General features: G+C 34.7%; 1 protein-coding gene, 1 long non-coding RNA gene and 1 pseudogene across 2 annotated transcripts; all 3 read left to right on the top strand.

Moving 5' to 3' along the window:
• The first annotated feature begins 4,607 nt into the window (after nt 1–4,607).
• Nucleotides 4,608–6,349, top strand: LOC124819784 (phenolic glucoside malonyltransferase 1 pseudogene; annotated as a pseudogene).
• Nucleotides 6,350–7,978: 1,629 nt separating this feature from the next.
• Nucleotides 7,979–9,690, top strand: LOC124819785 (phenolic glucoside malonyltransferase 2-like). The gene has a single exon (XM_047291361.2). The coding sequence runs from the start codon at nt 8,214–8,216 to the stop codon at nt 9,564–9,566; it is 1,353 nt and encodes a 450-aa protein (XP_047147317.1). The 5' UTR covers nt 7,979–8,213; the 3' UTR covers nt 9,567–9,690.
• A 10,760-nt stretch (nt 9,691–20,450) lies between these two features.
• LOC148199221 (uncharacterized) lies at nt 20,451–21,403 on the top strand. Its single transcript, XR_015786366.1, has 2 exons — nt 20,451–21,072; nt 21,252–21,403. It is a non-coding gene; the product is annotated as an uncharacterized LOC148199221 (long non-coding RNA).
• Nucleotides 21,404–23,022: the final 1,619 nt, after the last annotated feature.

Consider the following 23,022-nt stretch of genomic DNA (forward strand, 5'->3'; position numbering starts at 1 on the left):
ACAACATATTGAGAAATCCGCTCTGTCAACTAATTTCTCGACATGAACAATAATTTGTATTCTTTAGGTGATAAATAAACGGAGATGCATGATTGGAGTAAGTATTTCACGTTATCAGACAAAAGTTGTGTGAAATTATATATTTTTTCAATGTCATTGTTTTTAATTAAACATTGTTATGCATTTCAAGTTTTTTCAAAAGGTTATATTAACTGAAATTAATTTTAAGATGCTAATAATTTAATTACTCAAATAAATTTCATCAATTTATTTCTAAATTAGTTTCCAATAAAATCACAACAACGTTAGTTGGGCATTAGGCCATTGGGCCTTTTCTTTCTTAAAGAAAAATACAAAAATTTCAAAACTAACCTCCACCATCACATTTTCTCCCTCCACATCCCCAATTCTATTACATATTTTTTGAATTACAAAACTAACCTCTTATAATTACAAAAATAACCTTTATACTTTTTAATCCTAATTATTTACTTTAATCCTAAAATCTATCTTTCTACCCCTTCTCACCCACCTCCCAACCTTCTCAGATTCTCACCCACACTCCATCATATTCTTTTCTCATCTTCCATTTTTCCTCCATATCAGTTTTCTTCCTCCTTCAGTGGTTCGGCGGTGGGGGCGGTGTGCGATGCGACATTGCAACAGTGCGGCGGTGAGAATCCGTAAAAAAAATTGTAAAATATAAACCGTATGATCTTTAAACGGATGTTGACATCTGTTGACGGATGCTCACATCCGTTTAAAGATTATACGGTTTATATTTTAGGGTTTTATTACGCACCTTCACGAACCTCTCACGCCTCTGAACCAGCACCTTGAAGCACCACCACACTTATGGCTGAAGATGAATTGTTTTCCCCACTTTCAATCTTACTAAACACAAAGTCCACCACACTCTCACGTCACAATTCTATAAAAGAGAAGAAGAAGTGGAACATGAGAGACAACCCAAGGATAGTGTAACGTAAGAGACAACCTGAGAAAAATAATAAAGAGAAAGAGGGAAAAATGATAAAGAGAATGAATGTCCACGTGAGATTTTAAATAATATTAACCCTAAAATTTTAATAAGAATAAAATAAGAATGAAAAAATAAAGAAATGGATAAAAGGGGAATGGGGTGGTGGAGGAAACAAGTTGTGGCGGTAGAGGGAGTAACACCCAAATTAGATTTATCCTCTACTAAATCGGTTCGGTAGTATGATAGATCAGTTATGCGATCAGTCGGGACAATTTGGGCTTTATAAAAAAAACTTACGTTTCAATACTTCGTATTAATAGCATGATAGATCCAAATTTGATATAACTTGACCAAAATTTAAAACAATCCAAACAATAGTACATTTAAGTCTGGAATCAATTCAATATCAATTTACTTTCGTGTAAAAGATAAAAAAAGTTCAATCAATTTATATGTGATATTAGATTTTCAATAACAGAAAAAAAAAAACACAAGTGAACCAACCCGATAATTTAATAATTTGACAGATCAAATTTTAAAATTTAACCAATTTTCAATTAACAAGTCAATCTAAATTAAATTTTTTTGGCAGACTAAATTTGGGCTGGACGGGAAAATCATTCCGTTTTGATACCCTCGTTTTAGCTGGAAAAACAAATCAATCAAAATAATATATTTAAAATTTCAAAATTAACACATGTGACTATAGTTGAGACATGAACTAAAATGGAATTCCGAATTTGTGGAAAACTTTTTAAAAGGACATAAGATTTATATTTCACATGTATATTTTAGAAACAATATTCAAATTGATGATTGCGACACAATTATTTCAATGCCCCACCCAATAGTAGAAAAAACAAAAATTTTAAAAGTAAATTGCATCAGAATTAACTTTAAGCATATTAGTTGAAAATATTAGATATTTTTTATTCCAATTATGATAACTGGTGAAAACATGTGGGTTTGTAATAAATAAAAAATCATGACATAATTTAAATAATTAATTGAGTTAAAAAAGTATATGCACAAACTTAAAAAGAAATACAAGAAAATAAAATATATTGATAAAGTGTAAAATTGATAAAAAAAAACTGATGTATATTATTAAAAGAATAATTACAAAACACCTGAGAATTAAAAAAGCATTTACAAAAAGTTGAAAGATAAAATAATAAAATGAGATATACTAATAAAAATATAACTATTCAAAAATTTGTGTATTCCAAATAAATGGTTATAAAAGCAAATTATATTCTACTAAATTTTGATTGATAAAAATATCTTTTATATATATATATATATATATATATATATATATATATATATATTATAGATTCTTGAAGATATTTGAATAATATTTTTTTTATTTTTTTATTTTAAATTAAAAAAAATTATTAAAATATCTCTATGTTTAAAGTATGTTTTTTTATTGATAAGATTTTTTTGTCAATTAAAATTGAGTACACTTCAAAAAGTTACATAAGTTAGCAAACTTTTATATATATATATATATATATATATATATATGTGTGTGTGTGTGTGTGTGTGTTGTGTGTTACTACTGAGTAGGTGTTACGACCGATCTACCATGCTAGAGCGATGGGAGTTAATCATTTTCGGTCGGCCAGTAGAGTAATATTTGCGTGAACTCTCTACAGCCGTTTGTTGGAGACAACCTCTGAATGTTATTAAATGCATAATTAATAATGTAACGGTCACCGTAGAGCGGTTAAGGTTTGCATTGATAGGTAAATTAATGGACTATATTCTTTGAAACCCTATAAATAACAAATGATTAGGAAGGTAAACTCTCTAATTTGTGATTTTGATAGACTTGCGGAGATAAATTCTGACTTGAGCGTCAGAGTGTTTCCTACAGGTCACCCCCCATTTTGATATTGGGAAAGAAAGATTCAGGCGGTGAGACACGAGCACGAAAAACCGATCAGTCGAGACGAAAACATTCTCGAACAAAAAGGAGTTTTCCTAGTCCTTTTCAGGAGAAACAATATATGTATAATTCATTTATTTTTATGTCCATAGAAATTCTATTTTTCTTTTACTACATAGCATCAGAAAATAAAGTCTTGCCATAGGGTACATTTTTTCTAACTTTCATCTTTTCATTTTGTATGTAAACAGGGTTGTGTGGGTTGAAGTGAACATTCACATAACATAATCTTGACTTTCGGGTGTTTGATTTTATAACATCGTGCTAGATTTTTCAATTCAAAAAATTTCCCATTTTAATTGAATAGCCATGGCTTCCGTTGTTTTCAAATAATCATTAAATTTATATAATTAAATTTCAAAATTAACAATTTATTCAACTTTTTAAAAGTATTCAAAAAATAATTTAAACCTCGTCTTTCAATTATACTTATTTACTTTTATTTCAATTTTATTTTTAAAATAAAAAAACCGGCACTAAAATAAAAACATTTTTTAAAATAAAAAAAAAAATTTAATGGATAATTTTTAAAAAATGGCCCACAAGAAACTGGTTACCCTGTAATCCTTTTCTGTACGAAATTTGCCAAAAAGAAAACAACAGAATGAGAGATCCGTTCTGTCAACTAATTTCTCGACATGAAAATAATATGTTTTCTTTAGGTGATAAATAAACGGAGATGCATGATTGGAGTAAGTATTTTACATTATCAAACAAAAGTTATATGAAATTATATACTTTTTCAATGTCATTGTTTTTAATTAAATATTGTTATGCATTTATACTATCGTACATTCCTTTAACTATGTAATTTTCATTATTTTTTTTACTAAAATTATTATCAAAATTTTAACATTATAACACTGATAATTATAAAATAGGGTTTTCTTATTATCAAAGCAAAATTAGACAATAGATGGTTAAGTATGATATGAGGGCGTATATATGTTATATAGTCCATTTTTGAAGCTCAAAAGGAGTTTCTGTGGTTAGATGTGCAGCTTACTCCATTTCTGCCCCAGTAAACAGTAATCATAATGAAGAAGATAAATGATTGTTTGCATTTTGATCTTGCCCACGTGGCTTCACGTGCAAGTATTCTTTTTTTGACTTCACGTAAAGATATTCTTATTTTTTAGAGGCGAATCTTTATTTTTATCAGCTACTACCAGAATTCTGCATAAAGATCAGTTGCTGTATGATTTACCCATGAACTAAGCTCATGACACTCAAATGCTCTGAGAAGGTAAAAGTAGAAATGAAGAAGAGGTTGAAATGGGGTGGGGTAAACCACTGGATGTGAATCTCCTCTTTCTTATCTTCCAGCTGTTTGTTGGAGACTGTGTGGCTGTGGTAGAGTGTAGATCTCTCTGCCCTTCTTCAACATCTTATTTATTTTGTTTTCAAAATACTATTTTTATCAATATTCAATTATTGGGATCAAATTTCACAGAAGCAGTCCTTCTGGTATGTTATGAAATGTAAGTATACTGACTGACTGATAGAACAACTACTACCTAATAACCATGTTACAGCAACAGGAATTGATGAGTTAAATGGGGTTTTCTCAGTTTAAACAGGGTTCTATAAATACTGATAAAAGTAAAACGTGAACGAATAAGAGAGTTGTTAGAAAGTAGATGGATAGATTTTGTTTTATAAAATATAGTATCGATAGTTGGTACCCGAAATTTTTTTATAAAACTAACACGTGAGTGAATGAATAAAAAAGTAGTTGGAAAGTGGTTGGATGGTTTTTATAACAATACTGCGGATTGATAGTCACTCGATTATAGCTGTCTGGTTTTTCCGTATTTGGTCTGGGTAGAACAAAGCAGCAAAAAAACCATGAAAGTGGTCGAAGTTCTGAGCATAGCACCGAGCTCTGAATCAAAAGAGCTACCGACAGAGGCATCTTTCGCCCTCACCTTCTTCGACATATTATGGCTAAGGTTACCCCCTGTTCAACGTGTCTTCTTCTACGAATTTCATCATCCGACTGATGTTTTTTTTGATACCCTTCTTCCCAAACTCAAACGCTCTCTCTCTCTTGCACTTGGCCACTTTTTCCCTCTTGCTGGACACCTCACTTGGCCCACTCATTCCACCAAACCCCTCATCGTTTACAACCAAGGTGATACTCTTTCATTCACTGTAGCTGAATCTGACGCCGATTTCAACCATCTTGCAGGCACAGATTTCACCGAAGCTACAGAAACTCACCCTTTTGTACCTCCCTTGAACATATCCCACGAACAAACTACGCTTTTTGCCCTGCAAGTTACTCTCTTTCCGAACGCTGGATTTGCCATTGGAATAACCTCCCACCATGCTGTTCTTGATGGCAAAGCTTCAACAACATTTGTCAAATCGTGGGCATATCTCTGCAGAGAAGCACAACCACCCTTTTCTTTGCCAGCGGAATGGACTCCTTTCTTTGATAGGGAAATAGTGAACGACCCCAAAAAAATAGGAGAAAAGTATTCCCTTGATTGGTTAAAGATGGGTGGACCCAACAACAGAAGCCTCAAGGTTAGCGAGATGCCTGTTCCAGAAGAAGCGACCAGAGGCTTGTTTCATTTGTCTAGCTCAGGTATTGAAAAGCTGAAGCAGATTGTGCAGAGTAAAGAGAATAACACGAACCTTCACTTGTCAACTTTTGTGCTAGCTGCCGCCTATTCGATGGTATGCAGAGTGAAAGCAGAAGGTGGCCAAAGTACAAGTACTGGTTTCGGTCTGAATGTTGATTGCAGGCGTCAGATGGAGCCGCCTGTTCCTCCAACGTATTTAGGGAACTGTGTTGGTATCACAGTCGCAATTACTGAAACAAAAGACTTGTTGGGGGAGGATGGACTTATCGTGGCTGTGAAAGCACTGAGTGAAGCTTTGGGAACATTGAAGAAGGAAGGTTTTCTGCATGAAGCAGAAGACTGGTGGAAGATGGTGTATGAAAGTTACAAAGTCGGTGACACAAAAACAGCTGCTTTTGCAGGGTCACCGAGGTTTGAAATTTACAGTAGTGATTTTGGTTGGGGAAAACCAACGAAGGTGGAGATGGTGTCTATTGACAGAACTGCAGCGTTTTGTTTTTCAGATAGCAGAACAGGTGACGGAATTGAAATAGGTTTCGTGACCAAGAAAAAAGCTATGGAGACCTTTGCTTCTCTCTTTGAAGAAGGCCTTCAATCTTGAGTCCCTATCCAACCAGTTTGGGTAGATCTTGTGCTTTTCGGGAATAAGACTCTCTATCATTTGGTAGCTTATTGTCATCTGAAATGTTGTGTCGGTTTGCAATGATAAAATAAATCATTTGACAGCCATGTATTAGCGGCATAGGTATTGATTATCCCCATGTTTGGGTAGATAATTTCTCTTTTCAGGAATAAAAGTCTGGCAAAACTTTTTATCTCTTATACTCTATCATTTGGCAACTTATTATATCTCAAAAATTCTTTGTTGGTGTGCAATAGTAAAATAAATCATTCCACTATCATGTATTATATTAGCATTGGTGTTGGTTATCCCCATATTATTTTGTTAATGTGAAGTGGTAAGTTATGGGTGAAGGAAGTACTGGTGTTGATTATGGAAAATGTTGATCCTCCAATTCAATTTTGGGAGGAAATATGGAGGAAAGTGGAAGGTATGAAAAAAAAACTAAAAGTTATGAAAAGTGTCAAAAGGGATCAAAAGGGGAAGAAAGAAAAGGACTAAAAGAATGAACGAATAATATAGCCTTACAACAATGACTTGTTAGATTTTGTGAAGGATTGATTAGAAAGGAAAATGTGTTATGTTGACTGAATTATTTGGTGGAACTGGAACCATTGTTTTTTGGCATTATGAACAAGTTCTTCGAGAAATTGAGATGAAGTGATTCGGTCGAGGCACATTTTACACGCAGAAATAAACTTTCAATCATAACATGATAAAATTACAATGACTAAATGACCGACTAATTCACCATGTAACTGATACACATATTACAAATCTTAGGCATAGATCGACAAAACGATTAGAATAGAAAGAATTTTTAGTGAAACACCACCGAGATGTTTGAAAGAAAATGACGGACGTCTCCATTTGGAATCACTTAGATGAATCTAGATTTTGTTTGTCTGCTCCGTATCAACTTGTTGATAAATATAATCTTTTATAATTTGTTGCCTTCACAACAATAATAAAATATAAGAACAAGATTGAATTTTTTTTATTATGATTGAAATGTTTTAAACAGATTTTATCACAATATACAATATATAGTCTATATTCCGTCTTTATCTAAACTAAAGAAATAATGAAAAGCCATTCAATAAAACGTATTAGAAAGTATAACTAATTTCAACACTACTAGACGGTCCCTATTAGATAGTCTTTTATTTTTATTTTTTTCGACGGTTTAAATGTTTAAGATGTAAAGATCATTCTTTTTCTCTCCCTAAACAGTGTAGATGTTTTTTCCAAATATTCATCACTTCTTATTAACTTTGATTGTTAAATCGATATGATCGACATACTTATTCACAAAACATTTCTCTTAAGTTCTAAAATATAGCTCGTTTCATGCAGCATCTCCCAATTATCAAACATTTTTAGTCTGATAGACCCGATGCCTTGTACCTCGATGGCTTTATCATTTTCAAGAAGAACTATTTCATTAAACACGTATGATATTTTATATTTTTTCAATCTCTATCAGACCATTTATATATTTGATTCAACTCTTCATCATACAATCATCACATAATTTTATATTTTATATAGTATGGCATTACACACTTCTCCCACGCTGATGTTTAAGATTTGACAGACTTGGTGTGAAGGAAATTATAATCCATGGAATTTTTGGAACTGCTAATCGATAATTGGATTTATTCCTACCATACTACTACAATAGAAAGGATAACATTAAACTTAAAAATGTAATAAAAAATGAGTTATCGAAACAAAAATAAACTAAACTAAGAAGAAGTGAAATGCAATTGGAACTGCACCTGTGAATTTGTTGTACACGTACATTAGGGTTTTGAAAAATTTGTTATAGAATTGACACGTACAAAAGATTTATGCAAGAAATGACACCTGTGAGATACTTCATCAGAGAAGGTTGACGATAGCTAATAAATTAGAATCAACACATTTGAAAGTTATGCAGAGAATAAAATGTATATCAGTTTCAATTAATAAGTAGAGTCATAAGATCAGAGAATCACGAGACATAACCACCTGCATCACTCTTCTATTTTTCTGCTTGGTCCAAGCAACAAGAAAGAAACCATGCATGTGGTACAAGTTTTCAGTATAGCACCAACTTTGGAATCAGAAGAATTACCAACTCAAACATCGCTTCCCCTCACCTTCTTTGACATACTGTGGTTAAGGTCACCTCCTATTCAACGCATCCTCTTCTACCAATTCTCTCACCCTACCCCACCCTTCTTCCATACCCTTCTTCCCAAACTCATACACTCTCTTTCTCTTACACTCGGCCACTTTTTTCCTCTTGCGGGCCACCTCACTTGGCCCCTTCACTCCCATAACCCCATCATCAATTACAAAACGGGTGACTCTGTTTCTCTCACAGCAGCTGAATCTGATGCAGATTTCAACCATCTAGCCGGCTCAAATCTTTGGAAAACTGAAGAAATGCACCATCTTTTACCTCACTTGACCATATCACATGAACAGGCTACGCTTTTAGCCTTGCAAATCACTCTGTTTCCAAACTCTGGATTTTCCATTGGAATAACCTCACACCGTGCTGTTCTTGATGCCAAGACTTCAACATCGTTTATCAAGTCCTGGGCTTATCTTTGTAGAGAATCACGCGCACCCCCTTGTTTGCCACCTGAACTATGTCCTTTCTATGAAAGGATACTAGTAAAAGACCCTGACCAAATAGGGGGGAAGTTCCTCAATGATTGGTTAATGCAGGGAGGATCCAATAAAAGAAGCCTCATGGTTCGGGATGTGCAATCTCCGGAACATGCAACTGGAGGCTTATTTAAATTGTCTGGTTCAGATATTGAAAGGCTGAAGCATTTTGTTGTGTCTAAACAGAGACAGAACAACATCAACATTCATTTGTCAACGTTTGTGTTGTCTCTTGCCTATGCATGGGTTTGCAGGGTGAGAGCCGAGGAAATGAAAAACGAGAGAGTTATGTTGATTCTGACTGTGGATTGCAGGGGTTGTTTGGAGCCACCTCTTCCTCCGACCTATTTTGGTAACTGTGTTGGATTAAGACTTGCAATTGCTGAAAGAAGAGAATTGTTGGGGGAGGATGGACTAATTGTGGCTGTGGAAGCACTGAGTGAAGCTTTGGAAAGTGTGAAGAAGGAGGGTGTTCTGATTGGAGCTGAAAATTGGTCATCATGGTTGCTTGATTGTGTGGGAGGTGAAGCTGATGTGAAGGCGATTGGAGTTGCGGGCTCACCGAATTTTGAGGCTTACAGCAGTGACTTTGGCTGGGGAGGACCAAAGAAGGTGGAGACAGTGTCTATTGAAAGAACTGCAGTGTTTAGTCTTTCAGATAGCAACAATGGAGAAGGAATTGAGATAGGTTTTGTGTCCAAGAAAACAACAATGGAGACCTTTGCTTCTCTTTTTGCTAAAGGACTTCAATCTTGAGTTCCTCCCTTGTGGCTTTTCAAGAATAAAATTTAATCTATCGTTCTACCATGTAACAGTTTCTTATTTGAAATGTTCTGTCCTTTTGTAATAAAAAAGTGTTTATGGACTTTGATTTGAGAGATATTATTAATGGTGCGCATACACACATTTTGTTCATACATTAACTTCTCATATTATTAGAATATTTCTATTTATGACAGTACATATTCAAACTTAAATGAGTAGAATCTTCTCTATAATTTTCACATTTTCTAACTTTTCTCCATGCATCCTCATCCAATCCACAATTCTAAACTTCTTTTCAATGTAGTTGTCAATAGATTTTGTTAGTTATATGTGTATTCAAATTCTTTAATGCTATGTTTGGATTAGCATATTCACGATAGACAATTGTTTGGATTAGCATATTTACTGTAGAGAATGATGGGAGGGTGAGGCACAAATTGATTGTGTGTGTGCATCCAGTAATTTGAGGTGATTTTGCTAGAGGTGAATGGTGATATTGTTGTCTTTCTAAACACTCTCTAGTACTTTTTGTGTAAATACATTGAGTAGTATAACATCCATTTATAGACGCTTTTGTTTTCTTCCTTCAACTATATCTATTAAATAAAACTATTATCTAAATCATAATTAATGCATTCTATTGCATGTCATAACAGTATTCTTAACTTCTTTTTTTATTCCAACACAATTAATTATAACAATACTTATTATAATAATACTTATTAAATGTAAGTAACATTATTTAATGTAAGTAACATTATTTAAGTTTAACTAATAAAAACATCTTAAATATTTATTCTTTCTTTCGTCTCATTATTCTTTTGCTATTATTGTATAGTAATAATGACTTCGTGAACATATCAATATGCTTGATTTTTTTTGCTCTAACTCTACATTTCCTTTATTCACTTATTATTGAATGAAGTGAAATCGAACATCAATATCTTTATTTCTCTTATAATTGATTGAGTTCTTTGCCAACTTAAATCATAATTCATTTTTCTTGCTTAGAAGATTTCTAAGCCAAACTGACTGCAAACACTCCAAGATGTTGCAACATTCTTGGCTTCACATGTTGACAACATGACAATGGGCTGCTTCTTCGAAAGCTAGGTGAACGTTGTGTTCCCAAAAAGAACAAATATCTTGACATGCTCTTCGGATTATCAAATCCCCACACCAATTGTTGTCTGAGTAGCCAATTAATTGGTAAGTATCTATTCTAGTATACAACAAGCTGAGTGATATTATTCTCCTTAGAATTTGCTTTAATGTCTTCCAATGAGTATACCTCTGCTCCTCCATAAATCTTGCTTTTATTTGTAAGATGCCTAAGACTTCCAATTAGACTTCAATATTTGACTTCACCAACTTAGCCTCCACCTCCATACTTAGATACGTTTGTATTAGGTTTCATAAGGGTGGAAATCAGGTTGTAACTTGTCATCTTAAACTTTCTCACGACGTCCTCAACATACCTTTCCTAAGACACAAAGATGCCTTCTTTTCCTTGAACAACTTCCAGATCGAGAAAATACTTCATAAGACCTAAGTCGATCATCTCAAATGTCTTTTTCATCATTTTCTTTAAACTTTTTAATCAACTCAACATTATTTCTCACAAAGATTACATCATCAACATATAGGACAACAAACATCACATCTTCTCTATTCTTCTTTATGTATAGAGCATGTTCATATTGACACTATTTATACCAATTCTTCTTGAAATAAGTATCAATTTTTTCATTCCATACTCGAGGAGATTAATTCAAGCCATAAAGCATTTTCTTCAATCTTAACACTTTCTTCCCTTCTCCTCTTCGCATGTATCCTAGTGGTTATTCACTGTATACTTCATCCTCCAAGACTCCATTCAGAAATGTCGACTTTACATCCATTTACGGAATTAGACATCTTTGTTGAGCTGCCAAGGAAATTAACAATTGAATTGTTTTCATCCTCGTTGTTAGGGCAAACACTTTGTCATAGTTTATTCCTTCCTTCTACTTGTATCCCTTCAGCACAAACGAAGCTTTATATCACTCAACATTTCCTTCAACATTTGTCTTCTTCTTATACACCAACTTTACATCAATAGGTCGAGCTCTTTTTGGTAAATCAATCAATTCCCATGTACAATTGCGTTCAATAATGCCTATCATCATCCATATCCTTTCTTTCATTTCTCCACTTGCATGACTTCCTCAAAGCTCAAGTCTTCTATATCTGTCAAAAAACATACAACATGCACTTGTTAGTGGAATTGTATATGTCTTGCACACTAAGTATTATGGGTTGTAGAAGTTCATCTTCTTCATCAGAAATATCATCATCTCTCTCAATAAGTGGTGCAACAATTTTTGTGCTTCTACTTCCAATAAACTCCTCATCTGAGTTGTTCTAGTTCCATTAACTTCCTTCATTTACTTGAACATCTCAGCTGTAGGCCTTAGTTTTTTCATCATACCCAATGAATACGTACTTCTTGCTTGTGTCATCAAGTTTAACTTTGCATGAGGACACCTATTTTGCACATAAATAGCATACTGCACAACTTCAACCCAAAACTCCTTTGGCATGGTCTTGTTCTTCAACATTGTTCGAACCATGTCAAGGATGGTTTAGTTCTTCCTCTTGACAACTGTGTTTTGCTAGAGTGAGTATGTGTTGTCAGAAATCTCTATATTCTTTGTTCCTCACAATACTTCATGAGCTCAGACGAAATGAACTTGTCTCATCGATTAGACCTAACAGACTTGAAAGACTTTTTTGTCTCATTCTTTACCATCACTTTAAATATTTTGAACACCTCATATTTCTCCTCTAAAAAATATATCTAGGTCTTCCTTAAAAAATTATTTAAAAATTAAATAGAATATCTTTTTCCATTGAAAGACTCACATGTAATTGGTTCACATAGATATGTATGAATCAATGTGAGTTATTCTTTTACTCTGTACTCGACAGTCCTTGGATCCTTCCCGAGCATACACTCTTTTGTTTTCAAACTTCATATTTGAGAGTCCTTGCACCATCCTTTTCTTAATTATAACTCGATCAATCCACCAAAATGCAAAGGGCTAAACTGAAACATCATAGTTTCATCCTTTACATCAAATTGTAAAGCACCTCTCTTATACCATATTTAAATTCAACTTGGAGATCCTGTTCTTCTTCATTTATATTCGAGTAATCAAACGATTGAATTCATCCTAAACATAGTACTCGGTCTTTTTTTCGTATCTTTCTTTTCCTTTCCATCTCCTACCCAATCCAAATGATCTTAACGATAATCCAATCAATAACCAATTCTTTCATTTTAGATCTTTAATTTAATTAATCTTAATTTTACCTATCCACGAGTCAAGGTTTTTTTTTTCTTTAATTTCTAATTCCTTCCTATTGTTGTCAATATTTTTCTTTTCATCAACGATCATTAAACTGGTATTGATGGTTACTCAGACCTTTATATCTCTCTGATCAAACGATGGTGTTTGACCAAGTTTTTGTAATCAAGAAAAAAATAAAACATTCATTTACAAGTTAACTTATGTATATAATCTGTAAAAATGTTTTCATATCATTTCTTTAAAATTTTATCTTCTAAGTGTATAAGTTAATTTTAACTAGTAAAAAGGATATTTCATTTTATTTTTATTTTTAATCCAAAAAAATATTCATATATTTATTCTACATTAATTGACGAAGGCACCTCTATTAAAAAGGTGTATTAATGGATCTTCTACCAAAAAAAACACACACATATACATACATACATATATATACATACATACATACATATATATATATATATATATATATATATATATATAATTTTTGGATTAAGACAGAAAAACCTTTTTTCTATCTATCTCACAGATCTGATTGCCAAGATTCACGGAAGATTGATTTTTTAAATCAGGCCTTTTAAAAGTTCTAATGTGAATTGTTGTGACTAAAAATAAATCATATTTTGAAAGAAGACAAAAATATTCAATTAAAATATAACTCTGTCTTTATAATTTTAATATTACAACCTCTATCCAAAAAGTGAGGTATGTATGACATTAATCTAACTACCCTACCTTACTTCTACTTAACGGAAATTTATTAACAGAGGACAAAATTACCAACTTCAAAAGACTAGTTTTTCTACAGCTAAATCGTGATTATTATTAAACCTACTGTATATTAAATTAATAAAAAAAACAAATAAAAATGAAAGACCCATAACATAAAAAAGCAGGCGACAAATGATAGGGCATGCGTCCGACAAAGCAAGTTATGGAAGACAAAATATTAGAAAGACAAAGCAAATAAGTGACACACATTCGAACGAAACTATTAGAGTAAGGGCAGAAATGGAAAAACAGAAATGGTAAGGGTAAAACCGAGAAAAGTAACTGAGCAGATTAGAATTAAGACATCTAATCTGTCGTGGCAAGAGAGAGAAGTCAAGTTTGGAGTGTTACTGAAAGGGAGAGAGATCAGAGAAAGAATGGAGAAGCTCTGCTAGGGCACACTCGCACACCAAACCAAAGATGATCAGAGAGTTGAGAGAAAACAGAAAGCAAGCACACATACAAGGTACTGAGTAACATCTGAAAATTGTATTTCTGTTAAAGTTTGCTTTTATAGCTGTTTTTGGTACACTGAATCTGTTTGTTTTTGTTTATTCTAACACTCCTCCTAAACAAAAACGTTTAATCGAACAAAACCATGATTTTATTGCGAAAAAACACTCGTTTCACCGATTCAATCGGTGAAAATTCTCCTTCTGTGATTCTGAGCACTTTCCACCGATTAAACTCGGAGAAAGCTCTTCCTAGGTTGATCTCCTCCTCTCCGGCAGAAACCCTAGGTTTTCGCCTTTCTCCTGGTGCGATCTTCACTGATCTCAGCTCGCACCATCCCAATCTGCTTTCTAAGTGACTGAAAACGCTCACTTTTGAGTGCTTTGGTGAGTATATCTGCTAGTTGGTCTTCGGATCTGCAGTGTACTACATTCAGTCTACCACTACTAACTTGTTCTCTGATGTAGTGAAATCTGGTCTCGATATGCTTGCTCCTGCCGTGAGATGCAGGGTGCTTAGCAAGATCTATGGCTGACTTGTTGTCAACAAGCAGCTTCACTCTTCCAGTTAGCTCGATCTTCAATCCTTCCAATAGGAATCCTAGCCAAGTTGCTTGGCAAGTAGCTTCACAGGCAGCTATGTACTCTGCCTCACACGATGACAAGGCAACCACTGGTTCCTTTCTTGAACTCCATGAAATTGGTGTTCCTCCCATGAAAAAGATATAACCAGCAGTGCTCTTCCTATCTTCTTTATCACCACACCAGTCTGCATCTGAGTAAGAAGTGATTTGCACTTCTTCCCCAGTCTCTCCTCTTCCCAACAGTACTCCATACGAGTGAGTGCCCTGCAAGTATCTTAGAATGCGTTTGACAGCATTCAAGTGTGACAATCTGGGGCACTCCATATATCTACTCACCACTCCAACACTGTAACTCAAGTCAGGCCTTGTGTTACATAGGTATCTCAAACTCCCAACAATACTCCTGTAAGCTGTTGGATCTCCAGCTTCTTCATCTGGTTCCTTCTCTAGCTTCAACCCCACTTCAGCTGGGGTGTTGGCAGCATTGCAGTCAACCATTTCAAACCTTTTTAGTAAGTTTAGAACATATCTGGACTGATGCATCACAATTCCACTTTCAGTCTCAGTAAATTCTATCCCAAGGAAATAGCTGAGCTTTCCCAAGTCACTCATCTCAAACTCACTCAACATTTTAAGTTTGAAATCTGAAATCAACTCCTCACAGCTCCCAGTAACTAATAGGTCATCAACATATAGGCATACAATTAACTTCTCTTGTCTGCCACTGTGTTGGCAGCTCTTCACATACAACCCGTGTTCTGATACACACTTCTCAAAGCCAATATTGTTCATGAACCCATCAATTCTCTGGTTCCAAGCTCTTGGAGCCTGTTTAAGCCCATAGAGAGCCTTTCTCAGCCTGTACACCTTGTCCTGCTGCCCTTTAACCTCAAAGCCCAGTGGCTGTACAACATACACTTCCTCTTCCAACCTTCCATTTAGAAAAGCTGACTTCACATCCAACTGGTGTAGTGACCAGTGAAATTTAGTAGCTAGTGACACCACCAACCTGATTGTCTCTACCCTGGCCACAGGAGCAAAAACTTCACCATAATCAACTCCAGCCTTTTGTAGAAAACCCTTAGCAACCAGCCTTGCCTTGTGCCTTACAACAACACCTTGTGGATTTATTTTTGACTTATAAACCCACTTTAATGCTATGGGCCTCTTATTAGAGGGTAGATCAACCAACTCCCAGGTCTGATTTCTCTCTATAGAGTCAATCTCTTCCTGCATTGCCTTATACCACCTTTCATCCTTCACTGCATCATCAAATTCAACTGGTTCTGCTTCTGCTATTAGAGCAAAGTGAACAAAGTTACCTTCTGATGTGAGTGTGGCCTCATAGGATAAGTCATAGTCTCTTAGATGTGTTGGCAGTTGTGAAACTCTTGATGACCTTCTCCTGCTGTCATCTCTTCTCTCCCCTGTCTCCACTGTTTCCACTGTTTCCTCTCCAGCAGTGACATCTTCCAGATTAATGGTTGATGACTCCTGCTCATTTGTTTCCCACTGCCATACTCCAACTTCATCAACTATAACATCTCTACTGATGCAAACTGCTCCTCCTATAGGATTATACAGTTTGTAACCTCCAGTGGCATTGTACCCAACCAAAATCAGTGGCACTCCCTTGTCATCTAGCTTTTTTCTCAACTGATCAGGTATATGCTTGTAGCATATAGATCCAAAAATTTTCAGATGCTTAACATCTGGTTTCACCCCTGTCCAAGCTTCCTCGGGTGTCAAGCCATTTAGTCTCTTTGTTGGAGACAAATTAAGGACATATGTGGCTGTCAACACAGCCTCTCCCCACAGAAAATTAGGCAACTTTTTACTCTTCAGCATGCACCTAACCATATTTAATATGGTTCTGTTTTTCCTCTCTGCTGCACCATTGTGCTGTGGTGTATAAGGAGGGGTAACTTCATGCACTATCCCTTCCTTTTCACACAGCTCTTTAAATTCAGTGGAGGTATACTCTCCTCCTCCATCTGTCCTCAACACCTTGATCTTCTTCTCACACTGCCTCTCAACAAGAGATTTAAATTTCTCAAATGTCTGCAGCACCTCCCCCTTTCTCCTAATCAAATAGACCCAACATTTCCTGGTCCAGTCATCAATAAAAAGTAGAAAATACCTGCTGCCTCCAGGTGTTTCTACTTGGATAGGGCCACACACATCTGAGTACACCACTCCCAATTTCTCTGTTGACTTCTGGGGTAAGATTTTCTGAAAACTGCCCCTAGTCTGCTTGCATTGGACACACTCCTTGCACACTGTTTCAGGAATTTCCACTGTAGGCAAGCCATTCACCATATTTTTCTGGCTTAACAGTGATAAATCTCTGAAATTTAGGTGTCCAAATCTGAGATGCCATAGCCATTCTTCTCTGTTTTCTGTTGCAGTAAAACAGTGGTGTTTTACTGCACTCATTACCACCCGAAAAGTCCTGTTTTGTGACAGCTGAGCCTGCACAACCATCTTCTTATGCTGATTGAAAATGCTGAGACAATTATTCTCCATTTTCATCACATATCCCTTCTGTAACAGCTGTCCCAAGCTTAGCAGATTCGTTTTCAGCCCTGGTACATACAGTACCTCTTCAATTATCACTTCTTTCCCCTCTGCATCTCTCAGAACAACTCTCCCAGATCCCTCTGCAGTCAAACTTCTATCATCTGCAAACCGGATCTTCCCTTGTGCAGCTCCTTGCATCTTCACAAACCAGTCCTTCCTCCCTGTCATATGGGTAGAGCAGCCAGAATCCAAGTACCATGTTGTGCTCTCTGGCTGCTCCTCTCCTGTGTTGGCCATCAACATCACAGCCTCTGAATCTGACTCCTCCTCCTGGGCCAGATTAGCCCTCTTCTTGGGCTTGTTTTTAGCACCTTCCCCTTTCCAGCACTCTTTTGCATAATGCCCAAGTTTTTGGCAATTATAGCATTTCACTTTCTTCTTGTCAAACTTCCAATCTCCACCAGATTTCTGGTTTTTCACTGGTGCAGATTCACTGGAATCTTCACCTTGCTGTTCCTGTGAATCTTTACCTTTCTTGCTGCCCTTATTCCACTTCTTGAACCCCTTTTTCCCTTTAAACTGAGATCTGGCCTGTAGGGCCTGTTCTTGGCACTGCTTGCGCTCATTGATGCGATACTCATGAGCTTCTAATGAGTGCAGCAGCTCCTCAATCTCCATAGACTCCAGATTACGTGCTTCTTCAATAGCCACTACCACATGATCAAATCTGGGGTTTAGAGTTCTTAGGATCTTGTCAACAATGTACTCATCCGAAATTGTATCCTTGCATGCTCTCATTTTATTCACCAGTTCTTGGACTTTGTCAAAGTATTCTGCCACAGTTTCACTCTCATCCATGATCAGAATCTCAAACTGCCTCCTTAGGGCCTGTAATTTCACTTTCTTGTTTTTATCTCCATCACCGTACATCTTCACCAGAATGTCCCACACTTCCTTAGCAGTAGAGGCCTTAGAAATCTTGTTAAAGATTTTTGGGCTGACACATTGATACAGCAAAAATCTGGCCTTGCTGTCCAATTTCACCTGCAGTTTGTAACCTCTTTTCTCCTCTTCAGTAGCTCTTTCACTCAACTCCGGTAACCCATCTTCTATAATTTCTGACACATCTTGAAAACCAAAGATGGCTTGCATCTTGATGCGCCAGTCATCAAATAGTTTCCCATCAAATACAGGCAGTTGCCCCTGTATCCCTCCAATACCTGCCATCACTTTCTTGCTAGCTTCTTGATTTACCCACACACAAAGGAACCTCCTTTCTCCACTTCCAGTCACCAATCACACACCCACTGCACACCAGAACCAACAAGCACCTATGCTCTTGATACCATATTAGAGTAAGGGCAGAAATGGAAAAACAGAAATGGTAAGGGTAAAACCGAGAAAAGTAACTGAGCAGATTAGAATTAAGACATCTAATCTGTCGTGGCAAGAGAGAGAAGTCAAGTTTGGAGTGTTACTGAAAGGGAGAGAGATCAGAGAAAGAATGGAGAAGCTCTGCTAGGGCACACTCGCACACCAAACCAAAGATGATCAGAGAGTTGAGAGAAAACAGAAAGCAAGCACACATACAAGGTACTGAGTAACATCTGAAAATTGTATTTCTGTTAAAGTTTGCTTTTATAGCCGGTTTTGGTACACTGAATCTGTTTGTTTTTGTTTATTCTAACAGAAACAAACCATTTGTTACGTCGAGTTCTCTTCTATTCAATCTCAAGAGACAAAACCTACCGTTTTTCTCTTTTTGTTTTTCTTTTCCTTCTAAACTTCTTTTGAATCGTCTTTCTGCAATCTGCCATAACAACAGTAACTGCATGTCACGCAAAACTGTTGAATGGAAGTTTAATTGAGTCACTTCATTAAGAAATATTAAATGAGCTTTAGATTTTTTTTTTCTTTCAATGAATCAGTCATACAATCACACGGTTTTTAATGGGGTTAATTCGATTCTCAAGTATTATCTTTAAAAAATTCAATTCTGATTGAGTTTTCATATATCAAAACTATAAAATTTTAATTACTTTATTAACTGATAATGTTAAGAATTAAATTTTAATTTAATTTAATTTTACAAAAATGTGTAAAATAAATTTTATATCCACTTATATATTATATATTATATTATGATGGAACATTAAATATATATTGTGAATTGGAACATTAAATAGAGACAAATATTTAAATAGCATAGTTAAAACATGACACTAAAATCATTGCAAAAATATTTGAAAAATCTTATTTATCATGAAAAATAAAGCAATACATTTGCAATACTAAAAAAACTAGAATTTTAATTAAAACTAAAATATAATTAGTGATTTAGAAACAGTAAAAGCCAGACACTCCACTACTAAACCGCAGTTGATCATGTTCTTTCTTCTCTTAATATCAGACTGAATCTCAAAACAAGGAACAACTTTTAGTGTGTGAGGGAACCTGAAATTTCAGATGTAATGGCTGCATGTGGATAAACTGCATTTTGGAAACCTAAATCACACCTTTTTTTTGGCAGTGATTCTAGTAATTGTCATTTAAAGCTTGGTACTAGAGATTAAAAGAATATTAATTTCTCAAAAAAAAAAAGATATAAAGTTAGTTATGAAAATCTAATTACTTTTTTTTCTTGGAACTTAGCGTTTTTAATCCTTATCCATTAAGAAATGACCTTACTTTATAAAAATCGGTATGCTTTAGAGTACAAAAAGAAGGATAAACTTAAAAAATGAAGGATTATCTGGATGGTATAAAAAAGTTAAATATTTATAATTTTTTTTGCTAAAATAATAGTTATTTCAAATAGATGGAGAGGATAGGAGTTTGCTTAACCTCTACTTTAAGTGTGACTGATAGCTGCTTTCGTTCTCAATATGGATATATATATATATATATATATATATATATATATATATATATATATATATATATATATATATATATATAGTTTTGGGATTTATTTGGATGAATTTATTATTAAAATGCATATAAAAATACATATAAAAAATGAAATTAAACTTAAGTTATGTATAAATTAGAAATAAAATTAGAAAATAATTGTAGCATAAAATACATGTGAAATTTTACAAAATTGCAGTGAGCGTGGTGATATGACGCGTGATTCTTTAGAGATATAATAGAGCGATTGGCATTGAAAAAATTGTAACATGATTGGTGTGGCGGTGCATTAGTCCAAGTGGTTTGGCAACTATTTTTTCATGGAGGTTACTGTCTCAATTTCTACGATTATGGGGGCCACTTATCATTCTTATAATACACTCTCTGAACATTAGGTTTTGCATTACATCATTACAGATCAGTTCTTCTGCTGGTTAATTAGTGTAAGAGAAATGATGATAATACTGAAAATTATGCAGTTGTAAACACCGTAAAAACCTAGAAGATGTGGACAAAATTGTAGTTGTAGACTGTTTCCTAATCATCACACGACTTACATACAAACGACTTATTTATTTTTATTTATCTTTCTTCCTTTTGTATCATCTGCATATCACATCCATACTTCTTTCTCTCTGTATGATGAATCATTTTATAGTTATAGTTACCAGGCTTTAAACACTGTACTGATGATTACGATTTTATTGTGTTCTATATAGTCGTGGAAGTTATCACTTTTTTACGTTACAACTGATATTACAGTTGCATATTTTTTAAAAGCTTCACAGCTGTATTGCCAATTCGTGACGAATCACCAAACTTCCATTGCTGATGAGCTTAGACTGACATGCAAAATTGAAGTTAGGACTTGGACAGAGACACAAGATAACGTTACAGCTTACAGATAGTACGGATTCTTCTGCTTCTGATGCATTTTTGGCTATTTATAAAAGTGGATGATTAGTCACGAGCTCTGAGTCTGACCCAGGGTTTCTGTGACGAATCTGGAAACCATTTTTTGGATCATATTGTTTCCCATACCAAGAAACCAGTCATTGGTCTGTTTATCAATTTTTTTTTTTTCAGATAAAACACAAGACACTGCTTGTTCATAGTCTTTTATATAGCCTCAGAGGCTTTCACGGATGACAGAGAGGAACCCTCTATTACAGTGTAAAGAATGTAAATATTGCCATTTTCCTTTCTCCTTTCAGAAAGTAAACTTGATTTTTTTTTTTCTTCCTTCTTTCCACCTTTCGCTCATGTTCTCTTGGCCGTTTAACTTCTTAATGCCGTACGTTGCGTTTCGATTTTAATGAATGGAAGCTATATATATATTACGTATATATGGTGTGCAGATAAACGTTCTTTTAGCTGCAAAACATATTCATAGTATTCCTTTCTTCTTAAATGGTTTAAATAATGAAGCAAATTTATAACACTGTTTAGAAATGTTTGGACTTAGTGACTGTGGAATAATTTCAGCCTCCAAACGGTTGATGTAGTTCTTGATCATCCATCTCTTTCAGATATAATCACTCGAACCATGATGTCTTTTTTTTGGTAATGTATGTGTGAAGAAAAGGAATTGGAGCCAAAGAGTCGTTTGCCTTTGTTCTTTTTGTAGAATTAAAAGAAGGCCCACTTCTTTTTCTATGGAAATTAAAGAACATTGTATCTTTAGGAATATAGTCTGCCTTTTTCTATTTTGTTCATGCTTTTACATGTCAAAGTTATGCAAATTAGAAGATATATTGTTTAGGGCATTTAAGAACTTTTCCATAACCTTATTTATCAACTATTTGCTTAACATGTATATTAATTAAAGAAAAATCAGGTTGGTTGCTGTAGCTTTCAGATTTCCTCCTTGTTAGGATGAATTTATCCACGTTAAACCATGAGAGAGAAAATTGTGATGAACGATACTGTATCTGAGATGGGTTTTGTGAGGGAGTTTTAGGGTTTTGAGTTGAAGGTGAATTGAATTTGAAAAGTAAAAGAATATATTTGCAGTCTTTGCCAAATGAAGAAGAGAAGAAACTTGGGTTACGTTTGTGCATCAGACATATGATTAATTGACTTTGTTTTGATGAAAGCATGCGCCATAGGGTTAATAACTGTGTCAGTGTCAGCTCAATGAAAAGCCTCAACTTGCCTCCCATGCATATCTCTCTGCAAAAGTTGTGTGGTCCTGTTTGCGCTCAGTGGGTGTACGTTTCAAAAGATATCACAACATAATTGGTCCCTCACCTACCAGTACCTTTCCCTTCTCCGAAGTAGCTATCATACACATAGACATGACAATGCCCTTGGACAAGGCACCACAACTTTTAAGTCTCGCCATTACTTATCCCAAGTGGATTTCTCTGTTTGTCTTCTAAATCCCCTCCATGTGATGCCCTTACTGTTTCTCTTTTATCTCAATTTCTCCTTTTTTTACCTTTTCTTTTCATCTCTGACCCAGCAACTATGAACATCCCATGCTCCAAAATATAGTAACTGTAAAAGAAAACAGATAATTCTGCCCAAGAAAACCGATCCAGTAGTGAAAACATTACGGATGACATATCAATCAATGATTTTTTATACAAAAATCATTCTGACCTTTTTGTTTTTTTGGTCAATCCAAAATTTCTGTCGATCTATTCTCCTGATAACTGTTATCTGGAAAATACAATGATTATTTTAAGAAATTATCTTCAATTTGTTTCATTCATGTATATAACTGTAAACTCTTAGTAAAACAAAACTTGGGATTATTATTGCAATTGGGCTGTCCAAAATTTGATTGATCAATGATTTTGAGGCTGTCATGTCCTTCTGAAACTTTTCATCTTAGATTCTAAGAATACGTTAG

Source organism: Vigna umbellata, chromosome 4 (genome assembly GCF_029865625.1).
Source record: "Vigna umbellata cultivar VRB3 chromosome 4, Vumbellata_1.0, whole genome shotgun sequence".
NCBI classification, from domain to species: Eukaryota; Viridiplantae; Streptophyta; class Magnoliopsida; order Fabales; family Fabaceae; genus Vigna; species Vigna umbellata.

What these genes read in the sequence shown, in the direction of transcription:
- LOC124819785 (XM_047291361.2), top strand. Translation starts at nt 8,214, where the DNA reads ATGCATGTGGTACAAGTTTTCAGTATAGCACCAACTTTGGAATCAGAA.